Below are 22,044 nucleotides of genomic sequence, written 5' to 3' on the forward strand. Positions count from 1 at the left end.
ATCACTGCCGAAAAAAAGGTTGACGGCAAAATCACGCGAATTAAATATACTGCCTGGATTAACGAGAATATCGGTGCAAAACGACCGTGGCGAATATTGATTTCTTGAATCCAATATTTGAATTTCGCATGCCGTAATAATATCTGTTTATTTCAAAAATTCAGGAGAATATAAATAATAACTGAGCTATGAAGGACATCGGGATTTCGAAAGAGCAAAGAAAAATTAGTAGCATTAACTGTCTCTAAGAACGATTGAAATACTTCATAGATTAACGAGAATATCGGCGCAAAATCAGCGCGTCAAGGAATGAATTCTGGAGGAGGGATCTTTAAACATTTTTGCAGAAAAAGAAATTTTAAATTCATAATTCTATATTTTTCATTCTTCTTAAATAAGAACAGAAAAATCACGGACATTTCTTTCCCCTCCGATGTGCGAAAAAGGCATCTTTTGATTATAATTTTAGAGATATAAAATTTCTGCAGAAAACCAAAACTCTTTATTACTTCTGAAAAATCAAATTCTTTACTTCCTGAAAGAAAATTCTTTCTGCATGAACTCTGTAATATTCTGTGACAATGTCACCGAGTCGCCGCGATTCTGCCACGGGAGTAACCAGTGATCATATTAATGTGATCAAAATTTTTCTTTCTTTTGTAACTACTTGTTGCACTTAATAATGCTTTTTTTTCCTCCATCTGAAATCTTTTTTTTTTCTTCTTCATCTTTCTATAGGTTAGTGTTTATCTCCAGAATTGGTCTCATGTTTTAACCTATGTTAATAAAGCTGAAACAACTCCTGAAGTTACTGAAGTAAGAAGCGATATTCACTCCTCTAACACATTAATTTCTATGGTATGATTTAACAGTATGCTTTGTTTCTTTTATGCTAGCTTAAAAACTATGTTAATAAAATTTAAAACTATGAATTATTTTGCCTACCTGTGCTATTTTGAATTGATCTTATTTTCTTTAAAAAATAATTTATGTTTGACTTTTGTTTTTACTTGTTACTAGTTTTAGTTGCAATGCAAAATGTAAAAAATAATAATAATCCAGTTTTAAATACAGTAGAGCGCCGATTATCCAAACTGCTCGGGACCGAACGTGGTTCGGATAATGAAAAGTTCGGATAATTGAAAAGTTGTTTAAAATCTAGTTTAAATGATTATTATTTATGCACTAACTTCCCTTCACACTTTTTCCAGGTTTAGGACTGGCAGTACCATCGAAAATAGCTCTGTTAAGAAAAAAAATTCAATTTTTAAATATTTTTATTTAATTTTTTTAATTTTTAATTTTTTTTAATCATACTTCAGCTATTTATAATTTTTTTTTGTCAATTGCTGATTTTACCACATTTTTCTTTATTTTCCATTGAAAAAGAAATCCAGCAAAGACATTTGTTTCAAAGATGCTCTTTTTTGAGCAGCGATATACCTTATTCTTTTTAAATAAATCAACTGAACATCAACATCATTTTGACGTTCTAGCCAATTCATTGCAATATCTAATGAATTGCATGCTTCCATATGAGAAGGTTCACTATCTTGAACTTGATCATCTATTTGTTCCTATTCGTCTGTGGAGTTCCGATTTTCGTTCAAAATTTCAGCAAACAATTTCATCATCATTTGAAATTCTAGGACGTTTTCAGTGTCTCGACACCAGCCTTCCATTTCTTCTGCTGCATAACCTGACATCTCTTCAACCGGAAGATCTACTGGCTCAGAAATTTTGAAAAATTGTTGATAAGTCAAAAATTATTCTAAACTTTAAAAAAAAAAAAAATGAATTCAGACATAGTTCGGATAATTGGACGTTCGGATAATCGGCGCTGTACTGTATTGACAAATTAGTGTTGTTTTTATGTCTAAAAAAGAAGAGGCTGCAAGTGTAATATAAAACGGCGATCCTAAACCAAACTCATCAGTTCAATAATGGTTATCATCAGTTGATAAATAAATCATCAGTTGCCAAATAAAATTCCCTAAAAAATTATGAAAAACATTACAAAATTTTTTCAGTGCATTCGCAGTACAAACGAAGCCCCATGGCGGAATTGGGGTGACATGGCAACATTGTTGCAAAACGTTATCGAGTTCCTGTAGAAAGATTTTTCTTTTGGGAAAGTAAAAAATTGTGTTTTTTTTCTGCAGAAAGTTTCAAAAGATTTTATCTTTTTTTTCAGAATTATATTCAAAAGATGCCTTTCCCGCTCATCGGAGTGGAAAAAAATGCTTGAAATTTTCCTATTCTCATTTGAGAATAATGTAAAAATAAAAAATAATGAAGTAAAAAAGTTGGTTTTCTTTTCTGTAGAAATTTTCGTTTTAATTTTTTTATACAGTGAATACTATTGATTTCCACATAGTTTTAAAAATCCAATATTTTTAATACGATATTATTTAGTACAACTAAATCTCGAAATTAAAACTCGTATTTTGCAACCCGTTTTGAAGTCCAATTTGCGTGATTTCGTTTTCGATCGTTTTTTTTTCTTCGGTAGTTACTGCTGCGGATTTCATGGTTTTTCTATAATTTTTTTAAATTGATGAGGATTTACGAAATGCGAAAAAGGAAATAACTAGTGTGTTTTCCTCCAACAAACTGTGAGATTATCTCCCGTATTATTAAAATTTAAAAAATATTACACGTTTAATTGAAGAATTATTTTATTCGAAAAGTTCTTTTTTTTTAATTTGATGTTACTTTAATTTAGTTACATGTATATTTGTTATTTTTAAAAGTATCTTGCAGAAATATATTAGTATTAGATATGTTGCAGAAATCCCTGAAAAAATTCTCTCACAGGGAAACAAAGCAGCTTAAATACTCATAACTTGCACAGATTTTAACCAATTTTTTCAAAATTTTAAATCAACAATTTTGTAATTTATCTTAAATTTCTCCATTGAAGTTGTAGCTTAAAAAACACTACGTGAAATGATTAATTTTTTATAAAAATGTCCATATCTTCATAAATATTTACTCTAGGTTTGTGAAAATGTATGCAGTTATTAAAAACAACAACTAAAGTAATAAAAAAGGGTTATAAGTTTGCAGAGGGTGTTCGAAAATACTTTTTTTCTTTTGTAATTTATTGTTGATCCAGGGGACTGTCCAGGGCAAATTTACTATCGTTTAGCTGTACCTTCACAAATTCAACTTTAGGAAAAATGGTAGTTTCACAAAGTGCTTTTTAAAAAAGCAAGCTCTAAGATTCTCTTCCCCGTCTCTTTAAATTTTGTTTTTGTATCCTCGTGAGAAACGATAAATCCCGGGTTAATTAAGCATAGTCGAATAGGTAGCACATGCTTGGTCAGGTAGTGTGGTGTGGTAGCCTAATCGGTCGCTTACTACGTATTATAGCGAGCTTTCTTCGCAGAATTTTCGTTTTTTTAAAATTAAACAGCGAGGCGGTCCCTCTATAAACTTAATAGGAAGTTGAAGTTCGAACATTGTTCTAAACTTATTCTAACAGACCTTGATTTTTTTATAAAAAATGTTTTCCTCTGTGAAATTTTTTGTAGACCCCGTGGGAAATATTCTCATAATGAAAATAATTTTTAGTGCAAATGCTTTTAAATGCATGTTTTTTTAAATTTTTTTTAAAATTTTTTTTCTATTTTTAAATTTAAGTTGGAATTTAACCATGAACAATGATTTTTATGGATTTTTTACTTGAGATAAAATTTTAAGCCCAAAATTTTACAATAGCAAATTTATTTTTGAATATATGGGGAAAAATATATACAAATTTACCAGTCATAAATTAATTTTATTTGTAGTGATATAATTTTTGAAAATATCTTCTTACTTTACCATATTTTTGTGTTGATTTTTTAATATAATTCTTAATTTTCACAAATTATGTAATTATTGTGAATATTCTTAGTTTTCACAAAATAGGTACCTCTCATAAAAACCTAGGCAGACCCCTGAGGTCTCTCAAATCCCTAAAAGTTTTGAATTTAATTCCTGAGTGTAAAAAATTGCAGGAACTAAATATCTCTGAACTTACAAAATAATCCTTTAAGTATTTCTGGACAAATTAAAAATAAATGTAAAAAACTGAAAGTATCTCTTCCATTATTGTAGGGCAGTGTATATATATTAGGGATATGACGAATATTCAGCCACTATTCAGTATTCGGCTTGTTTGGTCCCCTTGCCAAATATTCGCAATGTATTATTTTGAAAAGTCTATGTATTATTTCGACGAAGTTTTTGGTGATAAATTTGAATAAATGTAAGGAAAAATGATCAAAAGGAAGAAAAAAATTCCGACTACACATTATTGGAAATAGTTATAGTTTTTCTATTTCTCTCTTTTTTTCAACTTAACAACTTTAGTTTTTTTTTAATAGCTGTTAATTTTTTATTTATCTTAATATCTAATTAGCTTTTTTATCTGAAACATTTCTGTTAATCCCCCCCCTTACCCCAAACCAATACTTTAGCTAAGTTTTAATTATTTCTTAATAATGACTAAACTTATTAATATATAAAACATATTTATTAGCTAAACATTTATTGTTTAACTGAAATTCATTATTAATATATTTTGAATTTAAATGCATAAAATCATTGTTAATAAATTACAGAATATTGACTTTTTGAGCTGAATGTTCTGCTATACACTCGAATCACTATTAGTTACATTGCTGATATATATTACAACTACAATATTAACAAGTAATGCATAAAATCATTGTTTATAAATTACAGAATATTGACTTTTTGAGCTGAATGTTCTGCTATACACTCGAATCACTATTAGTTACATTGCTGATATATATTACAACTACAATATTAACAAGTAATTGTTAAAATTATTTTGAAATTCTGAGTCAATCATAGAAATGGCTACCACTAGAAAGAAATCTTTTATGAAACACGTAAAATGTTGGTGCAGCTATGCTTTTATATTAGCTAAACATTTCTTGTTTAACTGAAATTCAAAATCAATATATTTTTATTTCAAATGCATAAAATCATTGTTAATAACTGATTTGTTTTTGTCTTCCAGGCTAATGGTAAAGATAATAATCAGTTGGTAATCACTAAGCTGAGATCAGCAGCTGGACTTGCAGAATTAGCTACTCGAAAATACAAATCTGCTGCAAAAAATTTCCTTCAAGCCTCTTTTGATCACTGTGATTTTCCAGATGTTAGTATTCCTAATTTTTTTAAGAAATCATTTTTTTTTCTTTTGTTTTTTTTTCTTTCATGTTTAAGGCAAATTGTGTTTGTTATGTTATTGAGTATTCTCTGGCTTCTTAGCTTATTGAGAGAAAAAAAACTTTTGACATAAACCAATATTTTTCTTTTCTTTTTTATTAATAAATTTTTATTAATCATCTTTATTATAAGATAATTGTTATTTAGTCACACATTATTTTTTTATCTTATTCTTTATCATTCTTTATTTTATTAATTTGTCTACTGTGTATTTACATTTACTGAAATTCTGAAAAAGAGAGAAAAAAATTGGCTACTGTGCAGATTCTACCCTTTTCCCATGAATTTATCTTTTATTTATTTCTCCAGATTATTCTAAAAATAAAATAATTTACAAATTTGTAAGTAGTTACACAAAATATTTCAAATGATAACCCATATAATATTTCAAAATGGGGGGGAGGGCACAGCTTGCTAATCCTCATAAGAGTAAGGAGGCAATTTAATTAAATTGTTTATTTTTTAATGTTTTAACTTTAAAAATTTTTTTTTTACTTACAGGAATGATATTGTTTTGTTACTGTGATTTAAAATGGTAATTAAATTTTGTTTTAAAAATTAAAAATAAAAATTTTCCGCATTAGCCTATAGTGGGTTGGGGAAATCATGGAGGTTAAAGCTTCACAATTTCATGACCATTGGTCTGATTAAGCCTACTTTTTGAAGCATAGGTGGCTGGTGGTTAGCATTGCACACCACCCACATTTACTTCTTAGACTAGTTGGTACCCATTACGTCTGGTTAGGCTCCAAGCTGCCATTGGGAGTTGAAACCTAGCTCTTCACAATAAGAGCTTACGGTCTTAACCACTGTACCATAGTTCCTCATGATAATACTAGAATAATACTTTTTTTGCCAGAGATGCTGCTCTTTCGTCTTATTTAAAAAATAAATAAGAAATTGTGCAGTGTTTTTCTATTGCACAATTTTAATTATTTTCATTTTTGCATGACTATAAGATTTAAACTATTAAAGTTCTACTTTTCATTTTAGACTTAATTCTGTAAAATTAGATAAATTTCCCTGTATTAAATTATTCAATAATTTATTTATCAATTATATTTATTTAAATGTCCTACTTTAAGAATTATGTCATATCTAAAATTTTCCAGAACTTTAAAAAATTTAATTAAATTTAAAGCACATTAAATTCATTTCAATTGCAGAGTTTTAATTATTTTCAATTTTGCACGATTATAAGATTTAAACTATAAAAGTTCTAGTTTTTGTTTGAGACTTAATTCTGTAAAATTAGATAAATTTTCCTGTATTAAATTATTTAATAATTTATTTGTTTATTATATTTATTTAAATATTCTAATTTAAGAATTATTTTATATCTAAAATTTGGCATAACTTTAAATAATTTAATTAAATTTAAAACATTCTTAATTAAATTTCCCTGCCCTGAATTTTTATAAAAATTATCTAAAATATCAAAATTTTGAAATTTCAATTTGACTTTTGATAAGTTTTGGATCTCATCAAAAATTAAAGTGACAATAAATCAAGACATTTTAAAACAGCCCACAATAATTTTTATTTGTAATATAATAATATAAATTAGATTTTCTTTCTTTCCCAACTCACAATATATAAATTCATTAAATCATTAAATAAAATATATTTCTATAAATATTTTAACTACTGTAACTAATTGAAAAGAAACAGATTCATATAAAATGTTTGTATTGGAGTTTTAGAAGAGTGGAAAGTCTTGTTATTAAAAATATTTGAAAATGCAAGAATACTCGGGGGACTTATATCAATCATTTTTCATATTTATTTTAGCTAATTTCCCCAAACAATGTAGCCATGTATGGAGGACTTTGTGCTCTTGCATCATTTGATAGACAGGAACTATTGAAGTTTGTTTTGTCAAGCAGGTATGCTGTTATAGTTCCACTTTATACTGTTCTTGAGTTAATTTATGTGAAGTTTTAGATAATTATCAGTTTGTTCTTTTTAGTAATGCATAAGTGCCTACTATTACAATTTATATGTAATTATTACAATTCTATAGTAAAGATTAAGGTCTTGTAGTGTGTCTACTACTACAAAAATACAATTCCAATTCACTAATACAAAAGACCTGTTAACTCGATTCTATGTTGGGGGTACTTTCTCACAGATGAAGGTTGACATGGTCAATAGCTACCATCGCCTCAGTCTTGTCAGAGTGTACTGGTCTCAATAATCATGAAAGTTAAGAATTTGAGAAAAGGTCATAAATGTCTCGAAAAATTCATAATTTTTTTTTGAACAGAGTCACAAAATTTGTTATTTTTAAGTGCTTCCATAAGTGATAACTTAAATTTGAAATTTGCGTATAAAAGGGAAATGGTATTAATTATATTTTGTTTAATGCCGGGCACTTTCGTGTATTTCAGAATTTTTTTTTCTTTAAAATTTTGGGCAAAATTAAGGAAATATGCCACATAATACAAACTTTTCAAAGCAGAGTTACTTACTTAATTTCTATTGATAACAGAATGTCTCCTGAAATTAAAAACTGTCTCTATCTGGCAAATACAGTGTAACGTCTCATATCCGGACGTCCCTTTTCCGGAACGATCGATTTCCCGGACACTTTTTAACAATCAAAATAAACAAACATCTCTTTATCTTCCCTTTTCTTTTAAAAAAAAGAAGGTCTTTTGACACGTTTTCTCTTCTAGCTTGCACTGAACCCCTGATTTATTCATTGAACCCATAAATCACAAAGGGGAAAAAGAGAAGATCTACCAAGACCATTGAGTGACTGTTAGCGATGCTCCTACTCTGTAATGCAGGAAAAGAGGGAGATTTGTTTTCAAAAGACCACAACTGCGTCCCCTCCCCTCTCTTTTCCTATGCAGCTGGCTAATAGAAGAGGCATTTCCTGGAACCTCTTTATTGAAAGAGAAGGGTAAACACTGCAAGCATTAACTTGGAGGGGGAGTCAAAATGGAACATTTGAATAGGTCTGAAAGGATACACATCCTTGAGAAACATTCATTCTTCCCCTGACCATGTAATATTTAGGAGGTGGGGGGAAAAAGGGGTAACATTCTTTCTTTAGCAGATTCTTTCAGTCATACAAGAAAAAATAAAGAGAACCCCATCAGCGTGCCCCGCCTTTATGCTTGATTGATAGCTAATGATTGGAGAGAAAACAATAATTTGTCGCTTCCCCACCCTCAGCTTAAATGATCTCCTCTCTACACTTATTTTCTTTCACAAATAAGGAGGAAATGAATTTTTCTCCTCCACCTACCCACCTTAATGAATGACAGGAATTTCCCTTTCTTGCTTGAATCATTCTAGTTAAAAATGGCGCATTATTATTTTCATAACTGTCAATTTTTTTTCCTTATCTATATTTTGAGCAATAATTTTTTTTCCTAATATTTCATATTTGATTGATTGGATAATCTAATACTAGAACATTATTCCCCCCCCCCCTTAAAAGTAATGTTTATTTATTTTTGCTTCTTAGATTTAGATCATTTTAAAGCTTTGTTCCAGAATGAAGTGAATTTCCCCTTCCTGCTTGAGTCGTTCTAGTTCAAAATGGCGGATTAATATTTTCATAACTGTCAAATTTTTTCGTTTTCTATATTTTTAGCAATAATATTTTTTTTTTCTAATACATATTTTATGTTTGATTGATTAGATATTCTAATACTAAAACATTATTCCCCTTAAAAATAATGTTTATTTATGTTTTGCTTCTTAGATTCAGATTGTTTATTAGATCATTTTAAGCTTTGTTTACCTTGGGGGTCAATTATACGGAAAAATCTATTATACGGACTTCTGGAAGTCCCACCGATTCCAGATACGCGACTTTACACTGTATCTATGGGCTGAGAAGATTCATTAAATCTAGGTTTTTTAGAAAAGCAAAGTCCTTAATTTACAAAACAGTTGAGCATTACAAATGTCACATCAAAACAGGTATAGCAGAGCAAATGTGTTAATTCTATTCAATCACATATATAATAGGTTTTGTGTTTCTCACAGGTTTCTTTGTAAAACAGCATAAATACAACAGATTTTTTGTCTGTGTTCATGTGTGTGTGGGGGGAGGGGGGAGTAATCATCCCAAGAGCCATGATAGGGTTAAGAAGTAATGTAAAAAATTAGTGACAATTTATTTATTTTCAGTTTATCTGTTGTTGTTTTTTTAAGTTCTTTTACTTATAGTTTTATTTGTTTTAGCTCCTTTAAATGGTTTCTTCAATTAGAGCCTCAGCTAAGTTATTTATTTTCAGTTTATCAGTTTTTTTTTAAAAAAGTTGTTTTACTTATAGTTTTATTTGTTTTAGCTCCTTTAAATTGTTTCTTGAATTAGAGCCTCTGCTAAGTTATTTATTTTCAGTTTATCTGGTTTTTAAAAAAAAAGTTTTTTACGTTAAAAGTTGTTAAAAGTTTTATTTGTTTTAGCTCCTTTAAATTGTTTCTTGAACTAGAGCCTCAGCTAAGAGACATAATACATCGATTTTATAATTCAAAATATGCATCCTGTTTGAAACTGTTGGAGGAAATCAAGGTGAAAACATTTTCCATTAATTTTTTATGACACTCCATTAAAAAATGTTAATGACTTTATTCATCTCTGAATCTTATTTTTTAGGACAATCTTCTGCTAGATATGTATTTAGCCCCTCATGTCAGTTCTCTTTACACACAAATTCGAAACAGAGCTCTCATACAGGTAAGGAGAATATATTTCTTTTATCTTATTCATAATCAATTATTCGTAATTTCAATAGCCATCAAAGTTAATTGTATGAGGCAGCAATGCTTAGTTTGTAAGCAGTGTTGCCAAAACTGCTATAATATTAACACTACTTTTAAGAACAAGATGCCAAAATAAAATAAAAAACTTCAGTGAAAAAAAAATTTTTAAATGAAAACTTAGCAATAAACATTGTAATGAAATATATAGAATCTAGGGCTAAGATAAAATATCAAATTTTTATTTAAAGTTATTATAAATTAGAAAAAATTAATTGAATTAGAAAAACAGATATAATAGCAATAGTCTGTGTTGGATTAAAAAAAATAATTAAAAATGCAAATTAAAGATAAGAATATCATAATAAAGTAATAATAAGAAATTTAATCCTTTTGTTTTTAATGTAATGACATGTCATATTATCTTTAGAATATCTATGCATTTAATACTTTTCCCAAAAATGTTGTAATTTTTGTTATCCTATAATGTTTTGTGTCTCTCCTAATGGAGGTTTATTTTGATATGGAGGTTTAATTTTGAGATTTTTGTAATTGCAGGTTAAAATTTTTTACTCTTCTATATATAATATTGCATGATTGAAGCCTCATTATTAGTTAACCATTGAATCAAAATAGATTATATGATAGACATTTATTCTGAAATGAAAATACTTTTAAAAGTATTCTTTTTATTTTTTTAAGCTGTATTAAATTAAAACATTGAAATCTGAAGGCTGAAGGGGAAAACAACAATTTATTGAGTGTAACAACTATTTTTCTATCTTAATAAATTTTTTTAGGGGGGAGAGAACACTTAATTCTGTATAATATTCCCTCCCCCTAGGCAATATACGGACCCTGTAGCAGAATTTTTTTGGGCTTTCTGCAACATACCTCTTTAATAATGTCTTTCTACAAGATATTTCACAATAACAACTATACAAACTTCAAAAAACTATAACTTCAAAAAAATAAAATAAAATAAATAAATATAAATAAAAATTAAATAAAATAAAATAATTTTTTTAATTGAATATGTGATTTTTTAAAATTGTAATATTATGGGTGATATTCTTGCATTTTGTAGAAAGATAACTCACTAATTATTTTCCTTTTTAGATAGCACGCTAATTATTTCCTTTCTCGCATTTTATAAATCATCACATTAAAAAAGTAAAAAAATAAAATCGTTAAATCTGTAGCAGTGACTACCAAGAGAAAAAGATAGACGACGAAATCATGCGAATCGCACTCTTCAAAAAGGGGTTACTAAATGCGTGTTTTCATTTCAAGATTTAGTTGTGATAAATAATATCAGATTGTGAAAGCTATGTGGGAAGAAGCAGTAATAACTACGCGAAAAATTTGAAGGAAAATTTCTCTGGAAATTAAAGCCAATTTTTTAAAATCATTGTTCTTTATTTTTCATATTTTTTCCCTACTCTAATGGGCGAAACAATCTTTTGAATATAATTCTGAAAAAAAAGATCAAACCTTTCGTAAAGTTTTGCAGAAAAGAAAAGCAAAATTTTTTATTTCCCCAAAAGAAAAATCCTTCTGCCAGAACTTAGTAACGTTCTGTGACAATGTCACCATGTCGCCACAATTCTGCCATGGGGTATACAGAATCATTATGGTTATTTGGAAACAAAATAATTACATGGGTGCCGAATTGTGTGGATGATCCTGTTTTCATTCACCTATATTATCTTCTGTCCTTTTCTCATTATATTATTAATTTTATGACTTTTATTGTGTATTTGTTTGCATGGTTAATGATGATTGAATATGGAAAAACATGAAACATTTATCTTTTCTTTAGTATTTCAGCCCATACTTGTCTGCTGATATGAATAGAATGGCTTTAGCTTTTAATACAACTATTGGAGCTCTTGAGGATGAGCTGATGCAGTTAATTCTAGATAATCAAATACAAGCAAGAATCGATTCACATAACAAGGTACATTTAACAAACATCACAACTGTGGCGTGCCAAGGTGTATGGATGCCCTGGGCTAACGTTTTTACTCCGTAAAAAAAAAAAAAATAGTGGGGGTAGAGAAAAAGACAATTTAATTTTTTAGAAAAAGAATATTGGTTCTATATTTATGTATAAAAATCTAAACTCTTATTTTAAACTCTTTTTAATTTAAATATAAGTAATATTATGTACAGGGTATCTGCACACCTGAAAAGTCATGGATTTTGGTATTGAACAAAAGTTGTCATGAAATGTCAAGATTTAATTTTTTTTTTAAATCATGGAAAGGCATGGATTTAGGTCGCTGAAAAATCTAATTTTTAAAATGGAAGTTCCCTCCCCCTCCTGATTTCCCAGTCTTCCTAATATCTGAATTTGTAACAAAATCCCCACTCATTGTCATATTTTATTAAATTATAATATGTTTTTATCCTGTTCTTTAAAAATGGTTCTCTTTCAAAAAATGAAAGAAAGAACATCATTTCTAGAGCGAATTATCTTTTAAACTTCTGTAATTTCAGAATTTTTTTTATCTATTTATTATTATTATTTTTTTTTTTATTATTAATTTTAAATTCTAGTTTAGGCTTTGTATATTACACTTACTTTAAAGAAGAAATAAAACAACTTTAAATAACTACATATATCTTACAGCATTTAGTTTTTTGCTTTTGTATTTTTTTTCAGCTATTTTATTGCTTCAACTCTTTCTTTACTCTTTTTTTTTTAAGTTTAAAATCAATAAATATGAAGATGCAGAGTATAACAGTTTTGGGTATACCTATCATTTCAATTACTGTTATTATAATGCTTTATTAAATTTATTGTTGTGTTTTTCTCGGAGAAAATAGTATCTTCTTAAGTCATGAAAAATTCTTGAAATTATTCATGGAAAGTCATAAAAAGTTATGGATTTGAAAATCTGAAATGTAGCAGATACCCTGTAATTTCTTGAAGTTTTAGTGTCCTTAGCCATTGAATAAATGGTTCTCATACATCGTCCTTTTTCTGGATGCATGGGGCCTTTTGCCCCCTTCCTCCCATCTGTGCTTCACAATAACTTTATCTACTTCTTGTAATGTATGCATAAAACATTTTTTTAAAATAAGGACTGTTATTTTCCTAGTTTATAATGAACTCTGATGCACTTGGAGAAATTGAACAACTTATCAAATCTTACAAACCAAATAAAGTTAAAGGCACGGACATACAAATGAAAATAATTCAAACTGACAATTTGACTGATTGCAATGCAACCTGGAAGATTGGGGCAAGCAAAAAAGAAGAAAAAAATTGCCAATGGCAAAGGAAAATGACAAACTTTTATAAGATTTACCAGGAGTCTGTCCAGGGCAAATTTACTACTGTTTAGAAGTACCTTCACAAATTCAACTTTAGAAAAAATTTCACAAAATACTTTTAATAAAGCAAGTTCTAAAATAACTTTTAGTGCTAGTACTGTTAAATGCTTGTTTTTTTTTAAATTCAAGTTGGAATTAACTATAGAAAATGATTTTTATGGATTTTTAAATTTGGTTAAAATTTTAAGCCCAAAATGTTACAACAGCAAAACTATTTTTGAATATATGGGAAAAAATAGATAGAGAAATTTACCTGCCATAAATATTTTTTATTTGCAGTGGCAATTTTTGAAAAGATTTTCTTACTTTACCATATTTTTGTGTTGATTTTTTAATATAGTTTTTCTAAATCTAATGTCTAAATTTTCTCAAAATCGGTACCTCTCAAAAAACTTACAGACACCTGGTTATGATGCTCTTGGAGAAATTGAACAGCTTATCAAATCTTACAAATCAAATAAAGTTAAAGGCACGTACATACAAATGAAAATAGTTTGAATTGTCAATTCAACTGATTGCAATGTGACCAAGGAGATTGGGGCAGGCAAAAAAACGAGGAGGGGGGGATTTTAAGGGCAAAGAAAAATTACAAACTCTTATTAGATTAACAAAGAACAGGAATAAAAAAGAACACAATAAGAGAAAAAAATTCAATGTCCGATCAGCAGATGTTGAGTACTCCAGTATCGCTTCATCTCAGAGCCCCCAAACAGAGCCCTGCATCCCAACAAATGGTTCCTGTTCATGATTTCGTAACACCATGATTCGATAGTGCTCTGTGGAGACACTGATATTATGTGATATACAGCTCGTTTACCAGGAGTTGGCACTTAGCTCCGCCTTCATCACGTGATATTCGACGATACTTTTTCGCTATTTTTGGGAGCAGGATGAGAACAATCCTAAACAAGGTTACTATTTTACGATCGTATGACAAAAATTTTTATTTAGCAAGCTTTATGTACATTTTTTTAACATTACATATTTCATAAATCTTATAATATTTCTCTCTTTTAGGGAATAGTTTGTCCTTTTTGGGACATTTTACTGCAATATATTTTATTAGCTAATGTAATGAAAGGTATAATAGCAGATGATAAAGTAAAGTAACTGAAAAAGAATTCATTGTTTGCTTTTGGCACGCATTAAGGGTTGTCTTAATTTCAATCTCAGACACGTTTCTCCTCTTACTCCCCTCACGAAAATGAACTCTTCCTCTGAGGAGGTGGAGCCAAGTGCCAACGCCTGCTGAACGAACTATAGTGCTTTGCAGCGTTTTTTAGCTAAAAAATTTGGGAGAAATAAAAAATAAAAAGCTGACTAGCTTTTATATAAGTGTATGATACTGTTATTTCTAAAAAGTATTCTACAATAATTTCGTTTAGAAGCTATAGAACTTGGGAAGCATTTATTTTATGGTAATTTTCATAAATTTAACATTATCTTTTTCTGAAATTTTGTAGAGAAAAAATGCATTAAATGTTCTTGATCAATCAATAAATATGACCTCATTATCTAAGTTCATTATTACCAGAGGATTTGATATGTTCAACTATTTCATCTTTTTTCTTTAGATTTTATATGCAAAAGATATTGATCAGCGGAGTACTACTTATGAAAAAGCCATTCAAATGGGAAAGGAATACCAAAGGCGTACTACTGTAAGATAGTTATATTTATTGATGTGTTAATGTTAAACTTTATTGTTACAATTTAAATAACTAAAAAGTTTTTCCTTCCGCTTTAAACAAAAAATATTAAAATATTTATTTGTTGAATTTCTACTTGGTGTATTATTTAAAATATTGCAAATTGTTTTGTTATTGCTAAATTTTCAAAGCAAAATTTTTCTAAAAATTATGTAAGTAAATTCTAGTATTATGTAAGTAAAATTCTCATGTGAGTTGTAGTGCAATTTGATCATATGAATCAGTTAATTTGTATTCACACAAGATTGGATGCATTATTTGATAAAAAGGAATTTTTTTCTTATTAGCTTAAACGTGTTAAGATGCATGTCAGTCTTTAGACTATTAAGACTATTTTGTAATTTTACATTAAAAAAAAAGCTTAACAATTGTAATATATATATATATATATATATATATATATATATATATATATATATATATATATATTTTATTGGCTTAATTATGAAAATTTGCACATTTTTTCCATGAATTTGATAACTTTCAGTTTATAAATTTTTCTACATTTATTATTCAGGCAAAACTATGCTGCATATTGTAATGTGCTTTCTTTATTCTAAAAACTTAAATTGTGTTTATTAGTGTTATGTTGACTGGGGGGATTAAATTCTCAATAATATTTCCATAAAATTTGTATTCTGATGGTTAACTTATTATCTTAATCAAAATAGTAATTACCTTTTACGACTGATATTTATTAAAATAAGCATGTTTGTAAATCGAAATTTAGGATAATTTTGTTTTTTTTGGCTTATCCTTAAGCCTTTAATCACTTTTGTACTGTAGTTGATAGCCAGCAGAGGAAAATGTACAACGGTTAATCAACTATATATAGCCAACAGCCAGAAAGTTTTCATTTCATCTGAAATTGGATTAAATAAAAAATGTGCATAGTATTTTCCTTTGATGTAGAAATTATTAAACACTTTTATGTTTTTTTTAGTTATTTTGTATTAATTTAAGTCAAAATAAGTAAAAGATATTTCATTTAGAATTTTAATAATTGATAGTTATGAAATACAGCTTTAAACACCAGTGTATTTTTCTGCGTTGAAGATCAAACATGGCTTACTCCCAAACAAAAATTTTTCAAATTTATTCTTACTTGCAGTTATTTAGATCTAAGAGAAACAGTTATTCATCATTGAAATTTCTTTAATTTACAAAATCAGTTATTGATAAATTTTGAAATCTGAATGAAAAAATTTTTTGAATGTTTTTTTTAAACTCTCTTTTGGATTTTATTACTGATACAATTCCGATAATCTAACATATTTTTTAGCAACTATTATGCAGTTTAATAATTAAATGCAGTTAATAATTAAAAAATAGCAAACTATAGCTTCTAATTAACAACAAACTAATAATTTTTCACTCTTCAAATTTTATTTATTTTTATAGATAATCTTGCATCATTAGCATTAAATATTTAGTAATGCTTATTACATTTGTATACTGTTTTATATCAATCTTTTAAAAGACACATAAATGATGATCTACTTCGTTTTCATACTGTTTCATACTAATTGTGAATTGCTTTTGGAATATCTGTGTGCATTTTACATTTATAAAATGTTATTTGATTATTTATTTATTGTTCATTTACAGCAACTCATATTGCGGTCAGCGATGCTACGTAACCAAATTCAAGTTAAAGTAAGTTTTCTAGATTAATTTTTACATTTAATGTGATTGTTTTAAATTATCTTAAAATTATTTGGTTATTGTGAAATAATTTCTTTGCCTTGACTCAATGTATGTTAAGCATCCTGATTTATTTATTTATTTATTTTTATCTTTAAAGCATCAATGTGTTTAAATGACTTGTGAAAATATTATTTTAAAAGGGATTGTTGTATTTGAAGAAAGAAAAATCATGGTGAAAATGCATTGTTGAGCTACATAAAATGTGCATGATCCGTCGTAAAGTTTGCTTACAATGCAATATAATTATAGCGTTTGATTTGAGCTTTTGTTTGGAGAAGAGTATAAATAATTGGCACTCTTAATAATTTTTTTACTCAATCTTTTAAGTGTAGCAAAAAGTCCATTTTACATTTGTAACAATCTCAATAAATAAGTTTTAATTTATATTAACATATCCTTTCACAAATATTTATGAAATGCAGAGCCGAAAAGGAAAACTTTATTAAAGCAAAATTAGTGCAGCCAAAACCCCTTTTAATTAAGAAAATAGTTTTTATAGCAACTACTTTGATGGTGAACATGATTTTGTCGACTAGTACTTAGAAAATTGCTAGTGAGAAAAAAATGTCCGATACGGAAGAACTTCTTAACTTTTTGATTCATGTTTTGTGTCATGGTAAAAAGTGCTTATTTTCTTTTTTTAAAAGCTCTTAAAGGTAATTTCTTCATTTCGTGTTTTAAAAATGTGCTTTCCCTTTCGAAAGTGAGATTTTTTTCTTTACCATGTCGATTTTTGCCACATATTATGCATTTTCGCCTTGTTCTATTCAACATTGTCACAATTCATTCAAACACAATCCATTTCGGCTTTCCATCGGTTCAATAGAGTATTAAAGTAGCAATCATTTTACATGCTTGATGAAATACTTGCGAGCTCGCATGTGCATCTACCCAGCTGGGTTCGGTGAGATTCTTGCACTCTCATGTGCAACTCTGCTGCAATTTGCATGATGTTCTCAATTGCAAACGTCATTTTCCACCCTCTGAAATCACACTGAAAAATCTCTTGATTATTTTTTAATGGGTATTATAATCAAGAAAGGTGTTCTTTGTCTGAAACTAGTTATTTTATAATGATCATGTAAAGTCTTTGAAAATTATTTTGCATTTTGTTAATGTAGATAGCGCTTAAAAATATTTCTTGAATGCTTAAAAAGTACTTTAATGGTGCTTATTTTTCGTTGAACGATTTGATTACGCACCCGGTGTCTCACTCAATTAAGAGATTAAGAAGGAACAAAATGAACCTGAAGTAATTCCTCACTGGTTTGTATAGCAATATAAAATAAGTAAATAAGTACAAGTATAAAATTGTACTTCTTGTACACAAAACCCTTATAACTTCTTAACTATTTATCTTATCAATTTCTTTTTTGTATCATTCCATTCAGTAAGAAAAATTACGTTTGAGGATATAACTTTCATGTTCAGGTAGCCCCTAAATAGTAATGCAATGTATGTTCATATATATGTGTCAATAGAAGTATTTTCTATGCATGAAACTCTTACGACTTTTGAGCTATTTCTTCTGTTGACTGGTGTATAGTCTGTGGGGGCGGAGTTAATCGACCATGCCAACCTTCATCTATCAAAAGGTACCTCGTGATAGAATCAAGTTAGCATGCGTTATATACTAGTGAATGTAGTTCAACTTTTGTAGTGGTAGTTACGCCACAGTACTCCCCCACCAGAATTTTATCAGGGATATAATTCGATGAACAGATCTCACTAGTTGCTGTACTTGTGAAAGACCGGGAGAGAGAGTCACCGGATTTTTTGAGTGCTGAATGTGAGAGGTGTATTAACTTCACATATGAAGTCGCTCCTGTGTTGCCATTAGCAGTCGAGAGTATGCATGCGTTGAGAGTGTATTACGTTGTATATGTTCGAGACGAGACAGAGTAGCAACAGAGCAGGAGGTGAATGACGCATTCACAAATAGCAAGTCAACTGTTCAATGTGGACTATTCATCGAAGTAGGCGTTACCTGTCAAGAGATTGTGAAATGGGCGTTACTTGCGTGATCAAATCACGTCCGGGTCACCAATGTGGGGGTGGAGTTAATCGACCATGCCAACCTTCATCTATCAAAAGGTACCTCGTGATAGAATCAAGTTAGCATGCGTTATATACTAGTGAATGTTGTTCAACTTTTGTAGTGGTAGTTACACACCAGTCAACTTTTGTAGTTAGTCTAATTTAATTTAGCATCAAAATGTACATTGGTAGCAATGCTTCTTGTTTAAATAGCAATATCAAATGCGTAAATAAGCAACAAAAGTGTACTTTTCGTACATAATATACTTATACTTCTAAATTATTACTTTGATCATCACGAGAGTGGAATTGTCTAAAAATATGTCAGAAGCAGTGCAGCATTTGCCAGTCCTGAAGAAATTCAATACTTTTCCTCAAAAAAGAGGAAGCATACAGAGGATCATAAAAAATTTTCAGGTACCATTTATAACAAAGCTGTCAGAAAAAAAAGTATTGGGTATTCATTTTTCCAAGGAGAAAGTTTAATTTTATTGGACTATATTATTGACTTTGTCATCCCTGTTTGTGATTAATAAATAATATATGCGATCCATTAATGGGATGAAATTATGATACTGTTATAAACTATTTTTAAATTTTTTCTTTCTTTCTTTAATTAGACCTGTCATGTGTCTGATTCAGCTATGAAGGAAGCTTTTTCAGTGCAGCAGGATTTACCTGTATGTAATCTTTTTATATCTTTATTATCAATTTCATTGCCACATTTTATCACTGTGAAAAATTTGCTTAGCTGCAATATTAGTTTTTTTAATGGTGAATAGTGTCGTTCTAAACTAAAATTTTTGATTCGGACTTTATGTATGAATCCTTTGAAATTTTGTATATATTGTAAATATGCTAGTTAATTTATTAAAACGTTTCCAAAAAGCAATTCTCTGAGTTGAAATTAAGAAATTTTTTTATTCTTATGCTATACAAGCTATTATTAAACATTTATAAAAATTAAATAGAATAAGTATATGATAAGAAAGTGCCACGTATTTAGGATTTTTTTTAAAATACTGTATAAAAAACCAATTAAAAAAATTCAAACATTTTCTTTCTATAAAATTATTTAAGAAAAGAGGGCAATGTTCTGCTTAGGAAATCAGAAACGTTTTTCTCACCAAATTTCAAGTAACTTGCAAATTTTCTCATCAGATGACGCTGATGATTAGAGAAACTAAAAAACAGCTTTTTTTTGCTTTACGTCAGCCTATTCCAACTGAAATTTCTGCTCATTTTGTCTTCATACTACTTCACATTGTTGTTACAAATGATGTTCATTTTAAAAGCAATTTTATATAAGTTTTTATCATTTAACAGTGCATTCTGTAGGGCAGCGGTTACCAATTTTTTCGGCTGTCGAGCCCTAAAGCGACCCAACTAAATTCTCCCATGTGAAACTCCCAACTAAATTCTATGTCAAATAAAATTATATTTTCTGTTTAATTCTAATCTTTGCAGATGTGGTTGCTATCAATTATAAAAATAAATGCTTAAATTTTTTCTAGTAAAGTTATCTTTAATTTAAAAAGAATTTTTTTTCTTCCTCTTACAAAAAGAAATATAATAAAGTAGGGAAGGAGAATTTTTTGGCAGTTGCATGTACAACCCATTTATTTTTATTTATTTATTTTTTTAAGTCTTATCTCCATGTGACTGCCTTGTAAGAGGGGGAAGGAGAGAAGGGGTAGTAATGGAGACATTAAAACCTCTTATTTTCAATATTCTTAATAAGTAAAATTTAAAAATTACATGTAGAATAATATCAAGTTTAAAATAAAAGTTAAATTTGGAGAAAGAAAAAATTTTTTCGAAGAGAGTTACAAAATTCAGCTGTTTTAAATACAAAAGATTCATAAAAAAAACTCAACTCAAAATTATATAAAATGAATTCAAGCGTAAATTTTGTTTTTTTGCAAAGTTCCATTTCTTCTTTGAATTTAATTCTACAATTTGATTTCTATTCTAAAAGTTATGCAGAAGCCTTTGACTATTACTGTAATTTTGCTAACGAGGATGTATAAAATTACTTAAATAATATGCTTAGGTAATATTTGAACAGTGCATTTATTAATTTTATTTTCTTCTTAATTTTTTTTCTTTCTTGATTTAGAGTCCTCCTAGAGAAGGATCTCAAGGGATTGAAATACCTGCATCTCCTTTGAATTGTCCACCAAGAAATTGAAGCCTGTAAGAGAAATAATACCTTTTAATTATTCATCTTTAAATTTTAGTACACTGTGTACTTTAGTAAACTGTGTACTAAATAATAGTTCTCAGTATGTTAAAAAAAAAAAAAATTGTAAATCTTGTAAAAAGTTGTAACTTTATTTAATACTTTAGTAAATGCAACTTTTTTATCTAGATTAGTCTATAGTGTGGATTTTATGACAAAATTTAAATTTCTGTTGTATCTATTACCTTCGCCTGTAAGCAGAACTTCTGTTTATTGTATATTTTCTGCATAATAAATCAGTTTATCTACTCATATTTGTGAAAAAATTTTCGTGGCTTCCAGCTGTTGATGTTCTGTAAAACAATTTTTCTTGTATATGTGAATACCAATAAATTTTTTTAAAAATCTGAAGTTTTATATCTTTTTATATGAATGTAAAACATGTAAAGATTGAGAAATGTAATTAAAAAGATGTATTTGGAGAAAAAAATATCTACATCTTAGCCCTTTTGATCCGACTTTCGCAGCTTTAAAATTTTAGCATGATAGGCAGTTTATGTTAATGCTGACATATAAAAATAAGTGCACAATGAGTTTAAAATTTTCCCGAAAATCTCCTGGGACAATATGTCACAATCGTCCTGAATATTGTAGAAATGCCTACATATTGCATGAGAATAAGTAATGAAAATAATATAAATGCATCGAGCTATTTATTCTTACCAGAAGTTATAAAATTATTAAAACAAAAACTGAAATTTTGTCTTATAATATTTTTATCACTAATCGGATATATTGTCTCAATGGTAAGTATGATAGGAACAATGTATCCCACTGAACAAAATTTCTTAAATCTGATATTAAATAGGTAGAATTGTTACTTAATAAGCACAAACATAACTATTTTTCATAAAATATGACAAAAGTATGATTGTACTTTCTTAAAATTTAGGTAATATGTTAATTAAAACAAGATTGATTGGCATGCTCGCAAACATGGATGTTGACCATTTTGAATGTAAGAGCGTTGCCATGTTCCTTTAGTCATATTTTTTTTCCCTAATGCCTAAATAACCCTGAAAACATTAAAGAAGACCC

The 22,044-nt window shown here is 28.4% G+C and overlaps 1 protein-coding gene across 7 annotated transcripts in view; it reads left to right on the top strand.

The window, feature by feature from the left end:
* Positions 1-21,357, top strand: part of CSN1b (COP9 signalosome subunit 1b) — a 31,355-nt gene extending 9,998 nt beyond the window's left edge. The window contains exons 6-16 of one of the 7 annotated variants that reach the window (XM_087158802.1): positions 739-858; positions 5,036-5,176; positions 7,039-7,133; positions 9,676-9,781; positions 9,866-9,946; positions 11,792-11,929; positions 14,886-14,972; positions 16,629-16,676; positions 19,385-19,444; positions 20,884-20,960; positions 21,136-21,357. In XM_087158802.1, the coding sequence (XP_087014928.1) occupies positions 739-858; positions 5,036-5,176; positions 7,039-7,133; positions 9,676-9,781; positions 9,866-9,946; positions 11,792-11,929; positions 14,886-14,972; positions 16,629-16,676; positions 19,385-19,444; positions 20,884-20,955 (948 nt within the window). In that variant the 3' untranslated portion in view covers positions 20,956-20,960; positions 21,136-21,357. Of the gene's footprint in view, positions 1-738; positions 859-5,035; positions 5,177-7,038; positions 7,134-9,675; positions 9,782-9,865; positions 9,947-11,791; positions 11,930-14,885; positions 14,973-16,628; positions 16,677-19,384; positions 19,445-20,883; positions 21,043-21,135 lie in introns of those variants that run through there. The other 6 variants (XM_087158805.1, XM_087158801.1, XM_087158807.1 and 3 more) reach the window with 6 other exon arrangements.
* Positions 21,358-22,044: the final 687 nt, after the last annotated feature.

The sequence above is a fragment of the Parasteatoda tepidariorum genome, chromosome 3, assembly GCF_982258835.1.
Source record: "Parasteatoda tepidariorum strain Cologne lab strain chromosome 3, Ptep-v5.0, whole genome shotgun sequence".
Lineage (NCBI taxonomy): Eukaryota > Metazoa > Arthropoda > Arachnida > Araneae > Theridiidae > Parasteatoda > Parasteatoda tepidariorum.